The 20,346-nt window shown below is 33.9% G+C and overlaps 3 protein-coding genes across 8 annotated transcripts; 2 read left to right on the forward strand and 1 right to left on the reverse strand.

Moving 5' to 3' along the window:
- The first annotated feature begins 1,538 nt into the window (after positions 1-1,538).
- On the forward strand, positions 1,539-12,014 carry LOC124432202 (histone-lysine N-methyltransferase, H3 lysine-79 specific). 6 transcript variants are annotated; one of them, XR_006944209.1, is made up of 12 exons: positions 1,539-1,759; positions 2,646-2,825; positions 2,904-3,230; positions 3,314-3,581; positions 3,666-4,350; positions 4,451-4,916; positions 5,877-6,491; positions 6,591-7,018; positions 7,079-7,324; positions 7,496-7,746; positions 8,707-8,852; positions 10,184-10,345. XR_006944209.1 is itself a non-coding variant. In XM_046980907.1 (12 exons), the coding sequence occupies exons 1-12, from the start codon at positions 1,682-1,684 to the stop codon at positions 10,622-10,624; spliced, it is 3,894 nt and encodes a 1,297-aa protein (XP_046836863.1). In that variant the 5' UTR covers positions 1,539-1,681; the 3' UTR covers positions 10,625-12,014. The 6 variants fall into 6 exon arrangements, 5 of the variants coding, with proteins under 5 accessions (XP_046836863.1, XP_046836862.1, XP_046836865.1 ...); XM_046980907.1 differs by lacking the exon at positions 8,707-8,852 and adding an exon at positions 10,518-12,014 and having other exon boundaries at positions 10,184-10,426; XM_046980906.1 differs by lacking the exon at positions 8,707-8,852 and having other exon boundaries at positions 10,184-12,014.
- Positions 12,015-12,159: 145 nt separating this feature from the next.
- LOC124432204 (A disintegrin and metalloproteinase with thrombospondin motifs 2-like) lies at positions 12,160-15,905 on the forward strand. The gene is made up of 4 exons (XM_046980913.1): positions 12,160-13,077; positions 13,183-13,395; positions 13,555-14,342; positions 14,530-15,905. The coding sequence occupies exons 1-4, from the start codon at positions 12,958-12,960 to the stop codon at positions 15,692-15,694; spliced, it is 2,286 nt and encodes a 761-aa protein (XP_046836869.1). The 5' UTR covers positions 12,160-12,957; the 3' UTR covers positions 15,695-15,905.
- Positions 15,844-19,408, reverse strand: LOC124432208 (dnaJ protein homolog 1). Its single transcript, XM_046980917.1, has 2 exons — positions 19,185-19,408; positions 15,844-18,132 (listed from the first exon to the last, which is right to left on the reverse strand). The coding sequence occupies exon 2, from the start codon at positions 18,120-18,122 to the stop codon at positions 17,058-17,060; it is 1,065 nt and encodes a 354-aa protein (XP_046836873.1). The 5' UTR covers positions 18,123-18,132; positions 19,185-19,408; the 3' UTR covers positions 15,844-17,057.
- Positions 19,409-20,346: the final 938 nt, after the last annotated feature.

The following is a 20,346-nucleotide window of genomic DNA, read 5'->3' on the forward strand; positions in this document are numbered from 1 at the left end:
AGAGGCGCTGACAATCGCACCTGAGAATGGCCTACGTGACAAATATCACGTTCATGTGGCATATGTATGATCCTTTTAAAGAGAAAGAAACCACCACACCTGCTCGGATATTAGTAAAAGCATATCTCGTGTGGTTATATGCAAGAAAATATACGTTATTACACTTAAAAAAAAAAAAAAAGAAGAAAAAAGAAGGGAAACAAAAACAAGAGAGTTGCAATAAGATTATAATAATAACTATAAAGTTGCTTGTAAAGAAATTTTTAATATTTTCGATAAAAAGTAATGCCTTTTTTTGAAACTAAGATCAAAAGAAAATCGTTATTGGACTATTGTATGTGCGCAAAAAAAAAGAAGACGGACGATTGAATGGAAGGAAAACAAAAAGGTGCCTAATTCGGTATGTCTCGACGACGATAGTCGACACGGCAAGTCTGGTGTTAAGTATATAACCGACCAGAAGTTCAACGGTTCGATTCGGCGCATGCGCCGACTACAGAAGAAGCTCACGTAGTGACGAAACAGAAGGAGGAAAAAAGGAGAGAGAGAGAGAGAGAGAGAGAGGAGAGAGGATTCGAGCGCGCATACGGCGTGATACGGTACGACACGGTGCGGCGCGACGACGACAACGCACGACGCGTTGTATGTATATACAAGAGGAAGAAGAGACACGACGCCATGTTTTGATGTCGTCATGCCCCCTCCCCCCCGTCCCTTTCTTAAAGCTCTGCCTCTTGCATGGTTTGGTATGATAGTCGGCGGTCGTGTCAGTGTTTTTTATCGTTTACTCAGCATAAGTGTGTGCTGCTAACATTTTTTCTTCTCATTTTTATCCATCTATCTCTGTCTCTTTATCATTCTCTCTTTCCTCCTCATTCTCTTTCTTGGTGCCTCTTCGTAATCGATCGTCAAGGACATAAGATTGCATAGAACGTGTGCGCGACTAACCGTCGACATTCATCCTCGTGGCTTTTCCGCACTCGTCGTCTCGTGCTATTAGTGCTGCCGAGTGGTGCTACTTTTGCTAGAGGCGGTAGTGGTGGGTAATGTGTGACGTTTTATGATGTAGTGGTGGTGGGCTTTGATGGTGAGAGATGGTGGTGGTAGTGGTAGTGGTGCTGCTACTGCTGCTGCTGCTGCTGCTGCTGTTGCTGCTGCTGCCCCTATAGCAACTGCTGTTGCTAGTGCTGTTGATGAGTGTTTGTGTGGAGGCGCCCGTGTCTCCTCCGTATCCCTTTTCATGTCCTCCGGGGTAGTAGCACCAGCAGAGAGGGGGGGGTTTGCGAGCGTCGTCTACGTGGTGCTGGTGTCCTAGTGCGGGAACAAGCCGATATATCCCCTTCTTCAAGGGGACACAACGGCCAACGGCGGCCGTTCTCATTGTTGTTGCGATTACGTCACGCGAACGTGAGCCTCACTTTTTTTCCCTGAGGTTTCCACCGTCGTTGCCACCGTAGCCGTCGCCGTTGCGTTTTCTTTGCCTGAGGAAGGAAGTAGGAAGTAGAGGTGGAGGAAGGGAATAAAGAGGGAGGAGGTGGGGGAGGAGGCGGAGGAGGAGGGAGAGGAAGAGGAAGAGGAGGACGAAGACGACCAAGAAGACGACATCGACGACGGTGACGCGAACGACAAGAGGAACGAGGAGGAGGACGAGGAAGAAGAGGAAGACGGGTCGTCGCGTAAAATGGAGCTGCGCCTGCACTCACCAGCCGGAGCAGAACCGATCGTTTATCAGTGGCCCCTCACCTCCGGATCAGGATCCGTGAGTGAACGCGCTCTTTCTCCTGAGACACAAAGATACATGTTTGCCACTTCGTCGCATTTCGCATCGGACAATGCGCGCTTTCTGGGATTCGGTTTCCATCCTTTAACGACGATTTTCACAGCTGATTGTATGATTCTCGAGTTACGAACTGTATATTAATATTCTTTGCTTACATTATCATAATCCGTTACTCTATGCAAGACGAGTCTTTAAAATCTTTTTTTTTTCTCCATCTCTCTCTCTCTCTCTTTTTTTTTTCTCTCTCTCTCTCTCTCTCTCTATCTCTCTCTCGATTGCGCGACCAAGAGATGTCTGTATATTAATTAACTGGTATCACGATAGATTAGAATTTATTAAAGCTTCAAATTATTATCATATTTTAGTCTAGTTATTCATCAGAAGGAGAAACACAATATTGTTCTACGAGATATTAATATCACGTTAACGTTGCATTACTTTAATTGTTGTGTGTATAATCATTTTTAATATAAATCGACAAATGTAGTGTAAGGCAAAAGTGTATATTTACAAACATAAGAAAATTTTTAAAGGATATATTTTATAATGATAGGTATCAATGTAAAGTATAGGGGGAGGGTTTCTGTTTATGAAATTTTATAAATCTCATTTGACCTTTGGAATTTTTTTCTTTTTTTTTTTTCCCTCTTTTTTTTTTCTCCCTCTCTCTCTCTCTCTCTCTCTCTCTCTCTCTTTCTCTCTCATGTTTTCCCATTTATGATTACAACGTACATTTAAAGTATAAGTAAATGTTCTAATACGAGACGTATTTATTAGTTACATCTTTATGTAATGCAGACATCTAAATACTTACAATACTTTGTATCTCAATTAAATGACTTTAACTATTACTTTGTAATTGCAGGATCGCCATGATGGAGCATTAGACGTTGTAGAAACAATGAGATGGGTTTGCGAAGATTTACCTGACTTAAAATTACCATTAGAAAATAATATTCTTTGCGATTATGATACAAGAGATTATGAAAGTATGAAAAATTTGTGTGATAGATTTAACAGAGCTATTGACAGCTTGGTACAACTGGTAAGTATTTAAATTTTACACAACTATAATGTTATATGTAATACATTATAATTTATTGGAGACACGATATCTCTATAGGAAAAAGGCACCAGTTTGCCATCGCAAAGATTAAATAAACGTCCAAGTAGAGGCTTACTTCGGCACATACTTCAACAAACATATAATCAAGCTGTGGTTGAGCCTGACAAATTAAATCAATATGAACCCTTTTCACCGGAGGTTTATGGAGAAACAAGCTACGAATTAGTATGTCAAATGATCGATCAGATTGATGTGACCGAAGATGATGTTTTTGTCGATTTAGGATCTGGAGTTGGTCAAGTAGTTCTTCAAATGGCAGCAGCAACTTTATGTAAGATTTGTATTGGTGTTGAGAGGGCTGATGTACCTTCGAAATATGCACAGGTAATATCAGTAAATTTTACTTCTTGAAGTAGGTGTAAAAATTAAATTAATTTTAACGATATACCTTAATGATTTGTGTATAGAGTATGGAAATAAATTTTCGAAAATGGTTAAATTGGTATGGAAAAAGATGTGGAGAATATCGTTTGGTAAAAGGTGATTTTCTAGCAGATGAGCATCGCGAGAGCATTACTGGTGCTACGATTGTATTTGTTAATAATTTTGCTTTTGGGCCAAACGTAGACCATCAGTTAAAGGAAAGATTTGCCGATTTACGAGATGGCGCTCGGATAGTATCCTCAAAGTCGTTTTGCCCCCTAAATTTTCGAATAACAGATCGAAATCTTAGCGGTAAATTTGTTGCTCCTTTGAATTGTACAGATGGTTCAGTTATTTGTGAAAAATATAATATAATTAAATTAATTTTATTCACAGATATTGGTACCATAATGCATGTATCTGAAATGTCACCACTTAAAGGTTCGGTTTCATGGACTGGCAAGCCAGTGTCCTATTATCTCCATGTAATTGATAGAACTAAATTGGAACGCTATTTCCATCGTTTAAAAAATAATAAGCAAGGTGGCTTAGATGAAAACTCTGATTCTGTGATAAATAACACTGCCAGCAATAGTAATAAGATTTCTAATAGAGGTGAAAGAAGTGACAGGGCCAAAAGAGATCTTTCCAGACAATTAGATAGTCCTAATCATTCAGAACAGCAAGGAACAAATAGCGATTCTGATATGGATGAAAATAATATAAAAAATCGTCGACAATCAACTAAAATTCGTAGGAAACTAAACAGAAAAAGTGCAAATGGTATATCAAGACCTCCTCCTAGAGGAAGACAAAGAGGAAGAGGTGTGAAAAAGTCTAGACCCAAGAAAGCTATAAATATATCTGGACTCGATTTATTACATAGTCAAACATTATTGAGTACATCTCCACAAGCTCTTGGGAAGAAGCCACCTCCTGCACCGGGTTGCGTGGATCAACAACTTTCTTCTTTATCCCTTTCTTTACAATCTCATTCCACCTCTGTGCACGAAGAACTCAGTATACCACCTGCTCCGTCCGCGACTCCGTATGCTCTACAAATACTTTTGGATTTATATAGGTATACTCACTCTTTTATATGATATCTCAATAGATATGTTATTTCCTGTAATTTTGGTGTACCATAATATATGAACGGTATAACTTGTTATCATTTGTAGGGACCAATTCATGCTTATGCTAGAATCTATGAGAACACCTACCTACAGAGTATCTGTTAATACAGATATTGTAAAGGAGAGGGAAAGAAATTCTAAGCTACAATCAAGAGCAGCACAGTTGGAAAAACAAATAAAAGTATTGATTGATGATAGTGTAGCACTTTTAAAAGCCAGGATGACTGAATTAGGCATAAATGCTACTTCCCCTGGAGACCTTTTAGCAAAAGCTAAGGAAATAGTACTTAGACACAAGCAATTGCAAGCTAAAGCGAGTAAGCTACAAGCTCAAGTAGCATCTATGGAATCGGAACAAACGAGATTAACGGCGCTTAGACACCAAGAATTACAAGAAAAATACAATGGTCACGCAAATGGAGTATCTAATGCGCCACAACCACTTACTCAAGATTATATATTGAAAGAAATATCTGCTACATTATCGCAGCGCAAGAGATTGCATTCACAGGTATACATGTTTTGCACCATTTTAACGTGATCATCGTTTAATACCGGTCACTTAATTCTCTCGCTCCGAAGGGCATACATATACTGTGGATGTCTTATAAACAATTGATTATCAAAGAGACTAACTCCACTTTGGAATTTTTCTTTATTTTACCATCAAAAAGTACTTTATTGGTGCTTTACTTTTTATATTTAAAATAAATTTTCTTTAATAATTATGTTCAATACTATTAAATCTTGTACGACAGTAGATTAATAAATAATTTACTATTTAATTATTAATTGTTATTAACTTTAAATTTTGTGACATTTTATGTTTATGTTTATGTACAGAACTTTGTGTGTCTTGTATGTTCGAATATATACTTTAAAAGGGATAAAAAAAAAAAAAAAAAAAAAAAAAAAAACAATGTATTTAAATTTATCAATTTTCTCTGCTTTCCGTTCTGTGGAGTTAATCACTTTGGTTAATGAACGGCTGATATGATCGAGATAGACAATGACGAATTAAAAAAGAAATCTCAAATTAAAACAACGTCTTATTAAAAAGCATTTTGCATCTCTTTATGTGAATAATTTGGCAAAATAAAAAATAATTAAATTCGAACGTTTGTGATAAGGTAAGGTAAAAGGCAAGAGTTTAGGTATTGTTGGCTTCAATGCGATGTTGATTTCTCTTAAGTTGAATTTACCTATAAAGCATACAAGTAGCTTTAAATAAAAAAAAAAAAAAAAATGTTATTTTATATTTCATATAACGTAGAAAATAGTAGACGTAACGTGTTGTTGCTAAGTAAAATGGGAGATCTTTCTGATTTATCTCGCACAGCAATATATTCTGAAACGAAGAAATCTTTCCGGCCGATCGGTAGTATAGCAACATTATTCCGAAATAAGATGATCTCCCTGATCAGTTGGCAATGTCTTAAGAATTGTTTAGAAGTAACTTTTTTTATTCTAGGTATCTAAATTGGAGCATGAATTGAATGTATTAGAAAGAGCTAGCAATGAAAAGCAAGTGGCTGCTATTGCTCAGCAACAAAGAGATGCAATTAACAATAAACATTCTCAAAGTCAGCATCATCAGCAAAATGGAAAAAACGGGTCAACACGGAAAAATAGAGAAGGACGTTCAAAATCTTCTGAGTGGCCTGATGTCCCAGACATGGGCAAGATACAAGAAAATAATCCTGAAATTTTAGCACAGAAAATTTTAGAAACTGGGAGACAAATAGAAGCTGGTCGAATTCCAAATAGGCAAAATTCTAATGTTAATAATAATTCTAGAACTAGACTGCCTCAAGCATCTCTTAGTTTTTCTACGACGTCGTCATGCATTTCATCATCACAATTACTTTCAAATAACAAAGAAATGACAAACAGAACACAAGAACCACCTAGGGTAGCTAATTTTGAGGATAGATTAAAAAGTATCATTACAAGTGTATTGAACGAAGATCAACAAAATCGTAGTAAACAACAGCAAATGCAATTACAAGTGCAATTACATCATTCTGATACAGATAAAAAGCGAGGTGTGTTACCGCAAAATGTTTCTACTCCAGATTATACACAGGTAATCTTTAATAATATCACTTCGTATTCGTTATTACGTGAAATGCGATCCTTTTTATATTTGAAATCTTAATACTTAGTGAGTAAATTTTAATTGAAGGTTTCTCCTGCAAAGCTTGCACTTCGACGTCATCTATCTCAAGAACGTCTCTCTTCGCATTTAACTCCATCTGATAGATCGGCAATTGATTCTAGGCAATCTGGTCACGATAATCGTATTATAGCTGGTGGTAGTGGATTGCTTGGAACTAGAACAATTGGTGATCTTGTGAGTGGAGAGATAGAGAGAACATTAGAGATATCTAATCAAACGATAATAAATGCAGCAGTTGACATGAGTGCAATGATGAGGCCAGAAACCGTTTATTCTCCCATCAGCCGACCAGCTAGTGCAGAAGGTGATGCTGGTTTATCAACTCTTGCACATGTTGCTAGCTATGCACCCACATCAGTGACAACTGCTACGTCTACTCCTGCTAGTACTTCCAGATCATCTGTATTATTTACGCCTGTTACGCAACCGCAAAGGTAATATTTACATTTAAATAATCTTTGGAGAATATAATTTGTAATGTTACAATGTTACAGATATACACCTGTGCAATTACCACGAGCAGACATTAAACCCTATCACGAATCTTATTTTTCTGACAATCCTTCGCAATCGCTTACGCATTCTCATTCTCATTCATCATCATCCATACATTCATCACAAACATCTTCAAATGGTGAACTCTTACCAGTAGAAGGATTGGCCGCATCTTTACATGCCCGCATTTTGAATAATCATAATGGTACTAATAAAACTGATCAAGTGCTGCCCATTGCCAGAAGGTATAGTAAAATAATAGCTAACAAATGATGTATGTTTTAGGTTATATATAAGACTTTTGTAAATGTCTACGTGTGTGCGTGCGCGTGCGTCTTATCTTACATACACATATATACATATACGTATTAAATATACACATATATATTTTTTGAAACATGCATTGTGTCTGTTAGATTTCAGCCATATCCTCGATACGCAAATAACAGTAATAGCAACAACAATACTAGTACAAATGGTAGTATGACCACAATTTGCCAATCACAACCTGCAGTGTCTGTGAAAACAGAAGCAGTCATATCAACAGTAAGCACAAGTGGTGCTCCTTTAAGCCCTCTCGTAGAACCACATTCCAATACTTCAACTCCTTTGGTTGATGAACCCCAAATGACAACACAAAGACAGCGGAATGGTATTGGTGATGATGGTACGTAAATATTTATTATTATCACTTATATATTTTTAAATTGATAGAATAAAATAATGATATTGTGCAAAACAAAACTTTTAGTATGAAAACTAAGCATAGTTTGAAAGCTGTTTTGTTATGTACATTCTATCCTGATATTTTTGGATATACTTATACTACTTGTATAAATATTATGTTAATTTTTACCAAAGGGATGAGCCTTTAAGTATATATACATAGCTAACACAACACAAATAGAGTATAAAAGATATAATGTTGATTACTACACTAGTGAAACTATTTGATAGTTCCTGAGACATCAGCATGCAACAAGTAGATGATGTCATTTGGATTATTAATCGATTGAATATGTTATACATAAACATCTCATGAAAATAATTATGTTTTTATATTTTTTAAGTATTTGGTTTTTATAATAATCACATATTTTTGGCGTATAATTAATGATATAGCATTGATAATGTTATATAATTAATAAAACATGTATATATATATATATACATATATATATATATACATATATATATATATATATGCGTGTATGTGTATAGGGAGGAGAAATTATTAATTAAATATTAGTAAATTTAATTCATAAAATATTAAATAATTAAAGGGTACTTAATTTCCAAATTATCATCTTGGCATCAAGCTAATGGACTGGAAAACTGCTTGTACCTTATATCTTATCATATATTTATGAACTAATAGATATAGCTATACAAATATTATAAAAACGCTACTATTAGGTGTTCTTAAATCCTTACTATACAAGACTTTTACTAAACACCCTGCTTTAATCTTTTTAGATGCTGTTGTATTAGTTTCTGCTATGCATCTTTTATTATTTTTTATGCACTAATGGTTTAAAATAATTGTCTATGGTTTACCTTATCTTATGGAGTTGGTACCTGATCTTTATTTATATTTATTTTTGTTGTTGTTTGCTGTATTTGTTAGATGCACTGTAGCTGTTTGTTGGTTAGCTCTGTCACATACTCGATCTCGCTCACATCCCCTGAAGCTTGTTTTATTAGAGATTGAGACACAGATCAAAGGGAGAAATCAAAATGTATGGCTGCCTGTGGGTTGGTTCGTGGTTGCTGGTGAGTTATCCCACAGGGGTTGTTCAAAATTTCTTGTTGAAATTAAAGTTGTTTATTGACATTTTATTATAACATTTTCTCATTTGCTGCACATACGATTAGTATAAGTTTTTCCATATAATAAAAGTAATTTTCCTTTTGAAGATATATTTCCATGAAAATAAGCCAAACTCACACATTAAAAAAATTAGTTTTAATTATGGCTATTAATATAAATTATATATATATATATATATTTTTTTTTTTTTAATATAATAATATATAATAAATAAAGGCTAATATATAAACCTTGATTTTATGAAATTACAATGTGAAAGTACAATTACATAAAAGAGGTATGTAATATCAGACTGAGCATGCTGGCTTGCGATGTGCAGGTTTTATACTATTTATTATATTATAGTGGGTTTCTATGTACCTATTGCACGTATGCATGAAAATAATTTTGATTTCTTGGAATTAGGGTAGTTATATTCTCTTTTGTATATACAAATACTTTCTATTAAATGCGTGAAATAATTTTGATTTTATTCTTATCTTTATATATATATATATTTATATATGTACATATATAAATATATATATATATATATGTATATATGCGCGCGCGCACACACACACACACACACACACACACATCCCTATAGGATATATTATATATAGCATATAATGCGCCATTATTTTATTATGCATTAACAATATGTCAACAATAATAATTTCAAAATACAGCACAATTGTAATGATTGTGAATGTGTCGCAAATATTATGCTAGAAAGGAGAGGTATGCAATACTAACATATTACATCATTGAAAGTTATACATTAATTAATTTTCAATTAGCCTTTGGTATATACAATATCATTCTATAAATGTTTGTGAATTTTATTAAATATAAAATATCCGAAAATGTAATACATTATATAAAATGTTTTCTATCTTTGTATCAATTTTTCTATAACTATCTAAAAAAGTATCACGAATCCTTATAATACAAAGATATGTAATTCGTAAGGATATATCATATCTTTTTCTGAACTTTCCCTTTTAACTCTTATCTATATAAAATATTAATTCAGATCAAAAGTACACATGACGTGAGTTAATATTCGATGAATTGTTATTGAAATAAAAAGTTACAGCAATGATTTTATGAAAATAAATTGCAGAAAGAATATACTGTTTTAAATGTGCAATTTTTATTACCAATATTGCATCAACAGATATGCTGATTACAGGCACAATGGGTTCATGGCTTATTTTTATGAAAATTTTATATGATATTATAATTTATATATACTTTTTAGTTGTCAAATTGAATTTTTATTTTACAGATGGGGAAGCAGATTGGCAGGATCGTATCAGTTCTGGATTTGATCGTTTAGTTGCATTTGCATCAACAGAATTAGACAAGCGAAGAAGATCCACAGAAGGTGTAAATACAAGTCCTGATAGTGGATTAGGTTCGGATAGTACTGCAACAGGACCACCGCCTGTTGTTCCTTCTCCTGATGAAGCATTAGGACCTCCGCGGACACCTTCACCAACTAGTCCCCGTCCTGCAAATCCTAATAATGGTAGTGCAAGCAGTAATTCGTCAGTACCTCTCAAATATCAGAGACAAGTGGATCCTGAACGGCATCATTTCAAAAAAAAGTTTTTTCACAGAGATTGGAATAATTCTGGAAGTACCAGTAAATTTCGTCCTAAAGGAAAAGATTGGGACTGGAATCATTCTGGACAGTGGCCTCCAAACGATGAACAAACTTAATTAAATATTTGCTTATAATCAAATATTTTATTGAAGATGGGACGTTTTATAAAGTTTGTCTACAAATACGGTCATCTATGTGCCTGTGAAAACAAATTTAATATTTTCTAGCATCATTGACATTTTAACTTTTCACCGTTATGTTGATTTTCTTGCTACATTTTTGTCAATGTCAATTATTAGCAAATTGATTTAGTTATATTAATTTAAAATAATATACTGCATATGTAAAAATTATTTAATTACAAACTTTACGAAATTATTGGGTTTAATGATTAGTTAATTATTCAAACATATTTACTGTTTATACTGTGTATAAAATCGCTGAGTTAAGCATACATGTGAATATAAATTGTAATTTCTACGGATTTTGTACGAAAACGAAAGAAGTGTATACTTGAATAATGACAAGAATGTAAACAATTATTCTGCTACTACTCAGCGCGCGATGTAATGTATGAACTTTAATATTAGACGAAATTTATTGTAAAGCTTGGTAAATAATTGCCAAACAAACGTGAAAATGTTATATACCTCATAAAGGACTGTTGCGTACCTTTATTAGGTTATGACATTACACAGTACCTATGAGATTATGCCTTCTAAAAATGTATAGTTCATAGTCTACATCTACAATATGGCACAATGTTATTATATATACAACATACTAGACATAATAGTCATGTAAATAATGTGTCATATTTCATAGATGTTAGGACAGATATGAATGACAAAATAAGGCTACCAAAACCTTTGTGTGTTCGTAGCAAGTAAATGGCTGCAAACTTTATAAGCAGCTCTATCTTCCAATGTCTTTTGGAGGACTTTATTCAAGTGTTCACTGTTACTCATAGTGTAAATGACAACAAAAAAGCAACACACGGTCATTTCACTCCAAAATATAATTACTTCCTTTTTGGCACAAATTTACATAGAAATTTGTAAAATTGTGCGAATTATCCAAAGAGAGACCACTGCGAACATTAAGAGATTTTCATGCTTTCATTTAAGCATAATTATGATTTAAAAGCAAAATACATCAATTAATAAAACACATTTGGAAATGTGAAACTTTGTGTATAAAAAGATTCTTAATTATTATCATGTCAAACAGAAATATGTAAAAATAGCTTTCACTTGAAAAGGAATATGTAAAAAAAGAAAAGAAAAGAAAAGAAAAAAAAATGAATCGATTTATATGCACGATTGTAATTAATTATGGAATTATTTAATAATCCCTATATATTAGTAAATGTAGTCAATACAATGTAGGCACCTGCTACATTTCGCATGTTACATACACTGCCGAATCTATTAATTAATTTTATTATTGATCATTATTATTTATTGTTTTTATTGGAATATTTTAATACTAAGGTTTTTGTAACAATCAAGCATTCTCTTTTATTCCTACCTTCCATTTAGTCTTTAACTATGTTCGCACCAAGGTTATTAAAAAATTAAAATTATCATAAAGAAATTAAACTTTTACACAAATTTAAATTCAATTTGCAATAATGATAATACATTAATAATATTCAAGCTTTCTAACGTCACATTAGAAATGTATATTATACGTATTGATAAAATGTAAGTACTAAATTTAATCTAAGGTACTGTATCATATCAAGAATGATAAATGGAATGCGAGTGTACAAAGAAGTATGTGTGAAGGGTATATATTCGCAATCACTAATAATTTAGAATAGAAAAAAGGACTTAATAATGTAAAGCAATTTTACGACACATCCTATTTACAAAAGAAATTGGGATTCTTTATTAAATATAAATTTACTGAATGAATGGATGGTGTCAATGAGTACAATAATTTCGTTAAACAATTACAGATGTGAAAAATACTGTAAATTTAGTGCAACAAAGTACAAAAGCTCTACCTGAAGAAATTATACTTATTATAACATCCGTTTTGTACACATTGATTATTAAACATAGGGTAAAATATATTAAAATTTTTAGTCAAAGAAGTATAAGATAAAACATCTTTTAAACTTCTGGCCATTCCATATATTGCCCTTATATCATAACTTTTTTTTTTCTTTTTTTTTTTTTTTATATATATATACACGATGTTATTTTACTTACGCTTAACACATTTGTAAAATTTATTGTACGTTTATTCATTAACTGTTAGGGGCAATGACATTGTTAGTAGAGAGGCACCAGTATATATTTTACATTATGTGTACTTTTGCAATGATAATATACTGCGGGTACTGCATATCAGACGTATGTTATACAGTATGCGTATACGTATATATGAAGAAGCAGATGGATCTATTGTGATATTCGTCTTTGGAATGTTTTACAGTGTGCAATATGATCTTCATATTGAATATTCTATTGATTATTTTCGTCATTCAGACATCAGATGGGAATGACACGCAGGACGTGGAAATTGTAATGTTACCATTATGGAATACAGAAAGTGTTATTGAGGTAGTTATATATATCCTCTGCAATTATTTTTATGCGACATTCATATCTGTTTTATAAAATTGTCAGGAACAATTTAATTGAAAATTTTAATCATATTTTTTACAGGTTCCATTAGCTTTCAAAGTCTTTGGACAACTCATCGAATTGAGATTACGTAAAAATACCAAGATAATAGCACCTGAATTCCAAGTTTGGACCCACAATGAAGAAAACGTTCTGCAGGAATTATCACATTTGAATAAACCGACTCCTTGTCATTATCTTCATATAGACGGTATCAGTTCAGCAGCTATAAGTCTTTGTCAAGAACATGGTATAGTTAGTATTATTTTGTTATTCTTAACATATATATATATATATATATATATATATATACGCGCGCACAAACACATTATTTATTAATTTAAAAGAATTATATTATGTTTTATTATAATATCTAATGTTCACAATGCATTTTTCTTTCTTTATTTGATACAGCATGGACTTATCTTTTTGGAAAATAGTACTTTAGAAATTACTCCAATGGGGGATTTCAATCCTTTATTCTTTGATTATCATTTTATCGGAGAACGTTCAGAAGCTCCTTTAAAAGATAGAGTACTGCACATCGTGAAAAGAGCTTATGCTCCTCCAATAACACAAGATTATTATATTAGGAAGAATCTCCAGTATGAATACTACAATTTAAATATATCCGAAACAAATCAGATACTTGAAAAAATTGAGAGAAGGCAAACGAATGAAGATTTAACATTAGAATTAGCTATTTTCCTCGACGAAACTGGATATAACACTTTTGCACCATTTTTTGATAAAGATGATGAAAAAATTCGTGACATGTTATTAGCATATATAAATGGAATACAAGCTCTTTATCATCAATCTAGTTTAGGAAAACAAATAGACATTTCTCTTGTACGAATGGACATAATGCATAAGCAACCATCCGATTTGCCAAACTTTGGTGGCGAAAGAGGTAGTTTATTAGATTCCTTTTGCAATTATGCAAAACTTCATAATCCTCCAGACGACAAGCATCCCAATCACTGGGATCTTGGGCTTTACGTATCCGGATTGGATTTTTATGCTGTTGAAGATGGAATAAAAAATACAGCAACAATGGGTTTGGCTACAGTAGGGGGTACATGTATTGATCAATACTCATGCGTTATTGTAGAATTAGGAGTTACAAATCGTTTTGGAAAACCATATCCATCTGCAGGCTTTACTTCGGTTTACATAGCTGCTCATGAAATTGGACACAAGTAAGTGAGGAAAGGATAACTAGAGAGATAAATAATTTCAATAAAATATACGCGATTATTGTTACATTAATTAATAAAAATTTAATTAAATAAATATTTAAAAAGTAAAGACAAGCTAAATAGATAAGAAAGTTCTTAATTGATTATATAAGATGCAATAATTGATGTAGACGTTTTTCATTAAAAGCTTAGGAATGCATCATGATTCTATTGGTAATTCCTGCCCAAGGGATGGCTACATAATGTCACCCAGCAGAGGAGTACAAGGAGAGACGATTTGGTCGGAATGCAGTCGCGAGGTAGTACGAGCTCTTTCTCGCAACAAACCATGCTTACTGGATAAACCGACGTTGGAGGAAGACAAATCCCTCGATCATAGACGATTTCTTGATCTTCCTGGTAAAGAATGGAATGCAAAAAAACAATGCGAGATACTTTTACTTGACAAAGATGCCACTGTCGCTACGCTACATCAAGTTTGTCAGGCTCTTCAATGTAAAAGTCCTCATAGAAGCGGATATTATTTCGCCGGTCCAGCGCTGGACGGTACTAATTGCGCGCCTGGAAGAGAATGTCGTGCTGGCGAATGTCTTCCGGCTTTTCAAATCGCGCCAGGGCCAGGAGGAGGAGCTTTTATACGCGAAGGAGGTTGGAGCGATTGGAAGGTAGGGCCTTGTAGCAGCGGCTGTTTACAGAGGTCGAAAGGAGCTCGACAAAGACATCGTTCTTGCGACAATCCGTTGCCAATTAATACCGAGGCTGGTTGCGAAGGATGGCACTACGACGTACAACTTTGCAAGGACGATAGACTTTGTAAGAAGAAGCGCAAAACCATAACCGAATTCGCCACGATCAGATGTATAGAATTTAGCGAGATCTTATCAGAATTGGACGGTAGAGGTAGAGGGTTGCAAGCTATTCACGAATCTGACAGACCATGGATTGCTTGTGCCATATTTTGTCGTCGTAAAGACATAATGTCATATTACACGCCGCGTATAGAATTAAATGACCTTGGCCTTGATCCGTATTTTCCAGACGGAACATGGTGTCACGAAGAGGGAGGTCAGGATTATTTCTGCCGTCAGCATCACTGCTTGCCAGAGGACTTTCGATTTGCAAAAAAATTTCTGTCCGATCATAAAGATGAAATAGAATTAGGATTAGGATTACAAAATGCACGTTCGAATGAAGCGAAACCATCGGATCGATTGATAAAATATTTCAGTCTGGGACTCGATGGTTTACCATTATTGACGTCTTTACCAGCTAACCTTACCAACTTACCGCCGAATGATGACGAATTGATAGACAAGGATTATATTGACCTTACGAAGGGCCAAATTCGATGACAAATTCTGCGTGAGAGCGCAGAGACTTTTATATAGCCAAAGGAAATAGTTTATAATGTTTTGTAAAGTGTTAATTTTCTTTCTTTTTTTTCTTAATAATTATGCTTATAAGCTGCTTATGTTATATATGAAAGAAATTATACGTGAGCTATAGAACAACACATGTATTAATCTGCAATTGTGAAATAAATACAAAACAATATGTATTTCAGATCGAGCACTACATATGAACTTCTATTAGATTTGTATACACATGTCCCATAACTGTCTCTCGAAAGCTCGATCGGTGACATCACTCATTGTGTGGTTTATTTTTAGACCTATGTTATTATAATACCCACCACAATGCGAAGAAACCAATGATGGCAAAAGGATTTATAAACGAGAGAAAAAAAAACAAAAACAAAAAAAAAAAAAAAAAAAAGAAAAAAAAAGAAAAAAAAGAAAAAAAAAATATACGCGTATTCCATAATTTAGATTGTTCATATTATTTTAGTGTACAAATAATTAGTCAATCATTAAACTTAAGGAGATGTATAGCATAAGAAAACTGATTCCGCCATTAGAAAGGTTGGTACGTTTTATGAGCAATTCTGCTTAAGTATGACAAAAGATTCCACTTATCATATATGTACTAGAGAATAATGAGATTACAATGGATATTATTACAGGCTGATACTGTGAATATCTACCTTATTCTATTTTTAACTTATTATACATCTAGTATATTATAATTGAAGCTGAATGGGTACATATATATAGAAGAATTTCTTATTTGCGTTTGAACACAATGATCGGTGGCTTGTTTTTGACATACTTGTGCAGAATTGCCAATAACACGCACCATCAACGCGAAGTGCACTTCAACGCAATCACGTACGCAGCATACACCTTTCACTCATATAGCACGCAAATTACTCATTCATAAAACGTACAAACAAATAATTCAGACCAGCAACCGCACAAAATATTTTTATCTTAACGAGTCTCATTCTATAATTGTATAACTTAACATATTCGATCTTAATCAATACTTAGGATTCTTACCATATGCAAAGACAGATAATGTTTCATTTTACAATAGATAACAGACCTTTAACTCTTGACCTAAACCAAACAGCTATAAAAGCTTAACAAAATTTCAAGTAAGACATTTTTTGTGACCGAATCCTGTAAGAAATCACATTTTACTATTCATAAGGTGAAATTAGATTTGTTTCACCTTGAAGACGCCGTTCATTGACTTCACTTTATTATGTACTAGAACGTACATGCATATCTATAACTTCATCGGTCAGGACAATCGGAGGATTGGCTCTTAAAATAATGCATATCCTCTTGATATTTTCCCCATTGCGGACATTCAGTTTGGTAGAGTATCATACAAAATGTCCCTAGCACTTTGCGATAGTGTGTCTGGGAATTTAATATCGAATGAAACCAGAAGATCACCTTTCTTTAATGGCTCTTTTGGGAATGGCAAACCATGTCCTTGAATCCTCTTTACGATACTAGGCTTTACAATCTCTCTTGTTAAGTTTATACTGATTTTCTCTCCTATGAGCGTAGGAACTTCTATGATGGTACCGCATAAAGCTTGTTTCAAGCTTATTTTACATGTATATCTGATGTCACTGCCTTCTCTCCTGAAGATTGGATGGGGTTTATCTCTAATGATAAAAACAATATCAGCTGGAACCTTTCCACGACCTTGGTCTCCTTCTTTTTGAAAAGTAATCTTTGTACCAGCCTTCCAACCTGGTTTCACGTTAATCGTAAGGACTTTATCCTCCTTTTTCGTAGTCCCATCGGCTTGAACGACTCTTCTGCAAATCTTCATCTTTTTAGTACATCCACGTAATATTTCTTCCAAACTTATATAGAGATCATGTTCTATAGCTGGATCTTGAACACGATCTTTACTACCTCCTTTAACTGTCGTAGGTTCAGCAAAATTGAATGAATGAGATCGAAAAGCACTTCCTTGTCCACCTGCTTGACGAGCCAGTCCAAATCCAAAACCAAATGGATCTTCCATGTCCATGTCTTCGTCATGAAGATCGTAGGAGCGCGTGACAGTAGGTCCTCCAAATTCGAAGAACGTTTGGAAGGGCGTTGCAGAGCCAAAGAATTGCGCAAAAGTTGCACGCGGATCTCCATGGAAAGTGTACGATGCACTGCCACTACCTCCATCGGCAGATGCTCCACCCTTCAAACCTTCTTCCCCGTACCTATCATAAACTTCTCTCTTTTTTGTATCTGAAAGTACTTCATATGCCTCAGCTATTTCTTTAAATTTCTCTTCGGCACCGGCACTTCTGTTCTTATCCGGATGGTATTTCAAAGCTAATTTTCTGTAAGCTTTTTTTATTTCATCGTCACTGGCACCTTTTGCTATCCCTAATATCTTGTAATAATCTTTCCCCATTTTTATAAACCTGTAACATAAACAAAAAAGAAAAGAAAAAAAAAAGAAATTATAAAGTAATAAGTATCCTTAAATTTTGCGATAGATACTTATTCGTAATTATATGTGTATATATATATGTATATATATTTTATTATACTCATTTTTGTACATTACTCGTATAAATAATAATAGTTCTCTTATATCATTGTCCCTTGTTATCATATGGAATCCATAACAAATTAATCGAATAAAGGAAAAATAAAAGACAGACGGTCATCTTTCGAGATTCGATACGTAACCATAAAAGTCTTCTCAGTACGATAAAGTCGCGAGGTTTATAAAAAAAAAAAAAAAAAAAAAAAAAGAACGACCGAGCACTTAAATATGTCTTTTCCAATCTATCCAATTCATCTATCTAAATGGACATTTAATATGATCGTTATTATATCCTTTTTAAAATTTTTAATTGCTTTTCACTTTGGATATGTATGCGTACGCGCTTGCGCACGTACATTTCACGCGCATACAACAAACACGAAAGTAAGTACTTTGCCAAGCAAATTCTAATAAAATTATATCATTTTAATATGCGATATGCCTACCGTTTGATCATACATGCGAATTATAGTTATGGAATTATAAAATGTTCATTCAACTGATACAACGCACACACACACACATATATATATATATATGTTTGTCTGTGTATACACACACACACATATATATATATATATATATATATATATATACAGCACTCGCGCGCGCGCGCGCGCCCGCGCGTTGCGACGCACGCACACACCCACCCACGTACGTATCACCGATAGCTATTTCTGGCAATGATGAACACGTATTCGCGACGAATCCATTTCTTCGAGCATGCTACGATTTCATGCGATGCAAAAATAAATCCAATCATATCTCGTGGCGAACGTAAAATTTGTTCCCATGTACAATAAATAGAATAACATACGGTGTAAAACTCCTTCCTTTGTATATCACGTCTTTCTCGTTTGTACGTAAAAAAAGATGACGAAGATTAATAGGAGATAAAAAAATATCCTTAGATTCGAGACTTACCTTCGAAATTAGGTATATCTGTCGTCCAATAGAACGATCGCTCTTTTAAGCGTCACGAATTTCACTCGATTCGCTTTTCGTTTAAGTTTTGTAGAATGTTCGATAATATATGTTAATCTGGCAGAGAAATCGAAGCAACCTTCAGCTTCTCTCGTCACGTACTAAAGTGTCGCGTAAGCTGCGCAGCCCATATATACAAAATTTGCTTCTACGAGTTTCCGGAACTTTCGAGAATGGCTCGACGCCAGTTCCGTGGCGCTCGCTTACTCAATGACGTCATTCGCTTTCTCGCGACCTCGATAGATCGAATGACGACTATCCTTTTAGCGGGCTTTTTCAATTCCTTCGTGAACAATACATTCTCTTTATTTGGAAATATAAGAGAGAATGCTTCGATTGAATTCATTGCAATTTCTTTGAAAATTTTTCTTCCCGTGTAAAAAATTACAATTGTTATTCAGACCGAGTGAGCTCAGACAATTGAAATTATATATTTTTCTTCATGTTCGTACATACGAAAAGTTCGAAAAAAATCGTAAATTTCATTACGTCGTTATATTATCGTGTAGTATCGATCGTACTGTTTAGCACCGGTCTCTCTCTTTTCTTTCTAATATCCATCCTTCATTCGATTCTTCTTCAAAGAATCCCACCAATCCCAAAGTTCTGTCTTACGAAGCAGGCGCTGTAATGATCGATCGGCGGAGGCGGCGCCGGTTTTACTTTCCTTTAGCGGCCAATTCAGACAATTGGCCACATACACATTAGTATGCTCGTGCGTGTGTCTCTATCTAATTTTTCTTTCCTTCAAAAATCCTTCTTTTAATTCTCTTTTCATCAATAATACCATAATAATTTTTAAACAAATTTTTCTTGATATTACTCTTATGTCGACATTTTAATTAACAATAAAAAATGAGCCTGGTAGAAATGTACATGTAATTGTTAATATTTATCGCATTTTTATCAATGGGCCACTTAAATTTATAACCTCATGTTAATGTTTTCAATAGTGTCCGTTCAAAAAATAATATCCTGTAAAGGCTAATAAAAATTAATCTTGACTTGTATAGTCAAAAAAAGAATTTTTTTATTCGTTCAGTAATATAAAAGAAGCGTGGTTTGATCAGATTCTTTTGTTACAGTCGTTTAATATTTACTA

This window comes from Vespa crabro, chromosome 24 (assembly GCF_910589235.1).
Source record: "Vespa crabro chromosome 24, iyVesCrab1.2, whole genome shotgun sequence".
Taxonomy (NCBI): domain Eukaryota; kingdom Metazoa; phylum Arthropoda; class Insecta; order Hymenoptera; family Vespidae; genus Vespa; species Vespa crabro.

What these genes read in the sequence shown, in the direction of transcription:
- LOC124432204 (XM_046980913.1), top strand. Translation starts at nt 12,958, where the DNA reads ATGATCTTCATATTGAATATTCTATTGATTATTTTCGTCATTCAGACA. An exon ending in TTTGTCAAGAACATGGTATA is followed by an intron (nt 13,396 to 13,554) that starts GTTAGTATTATT and finishes TATTTGATACAG; the next exon opens with CATGGACTTATCTTTTTGGA. An exon ending in GCTCATGAAATTGGACACAA is followed by an intron (nt 14,343 to 14,529) that starts GTAAGTGAGGAA and finishes TTTCATTAAAAG; the next exon opens with CTTAGGAATGCATCATGATT.
- LOC124432208 (XM_046980917.1), bottom strand. Translation starts at nt 18,122, where the DNA reads ATGGGGAAAGATTATTACAAGATATTAGGGATAGCAAAAGGTGCCAGT.
- LOC124432202 (XM_046980906.1), top strand. Translation starts at nt 1,682, where the DNA reads ATGGAGCTGCGCCTGCACTCACCAGCCGGAGCAGAACCGATCGTTTAT. An exon ending in TACCTTCGAAATATGCACAG is followed by an intron (nt 3,231 to 3,313) that starts GTAATATCAGTA and finishes ATTTGTGTATAG; the next exon opens with AGTATGGAAATAAATTTTCG. An exon ending in GTGCTGCCCATTGCCAGAAG is followed by an intron (nt 7,325 to 7,495) that starts GTATAGTAAAAT and finishes TGTGTCTGTTAG; the next exon opens with ATTTCAGCCATATCCTCGAT.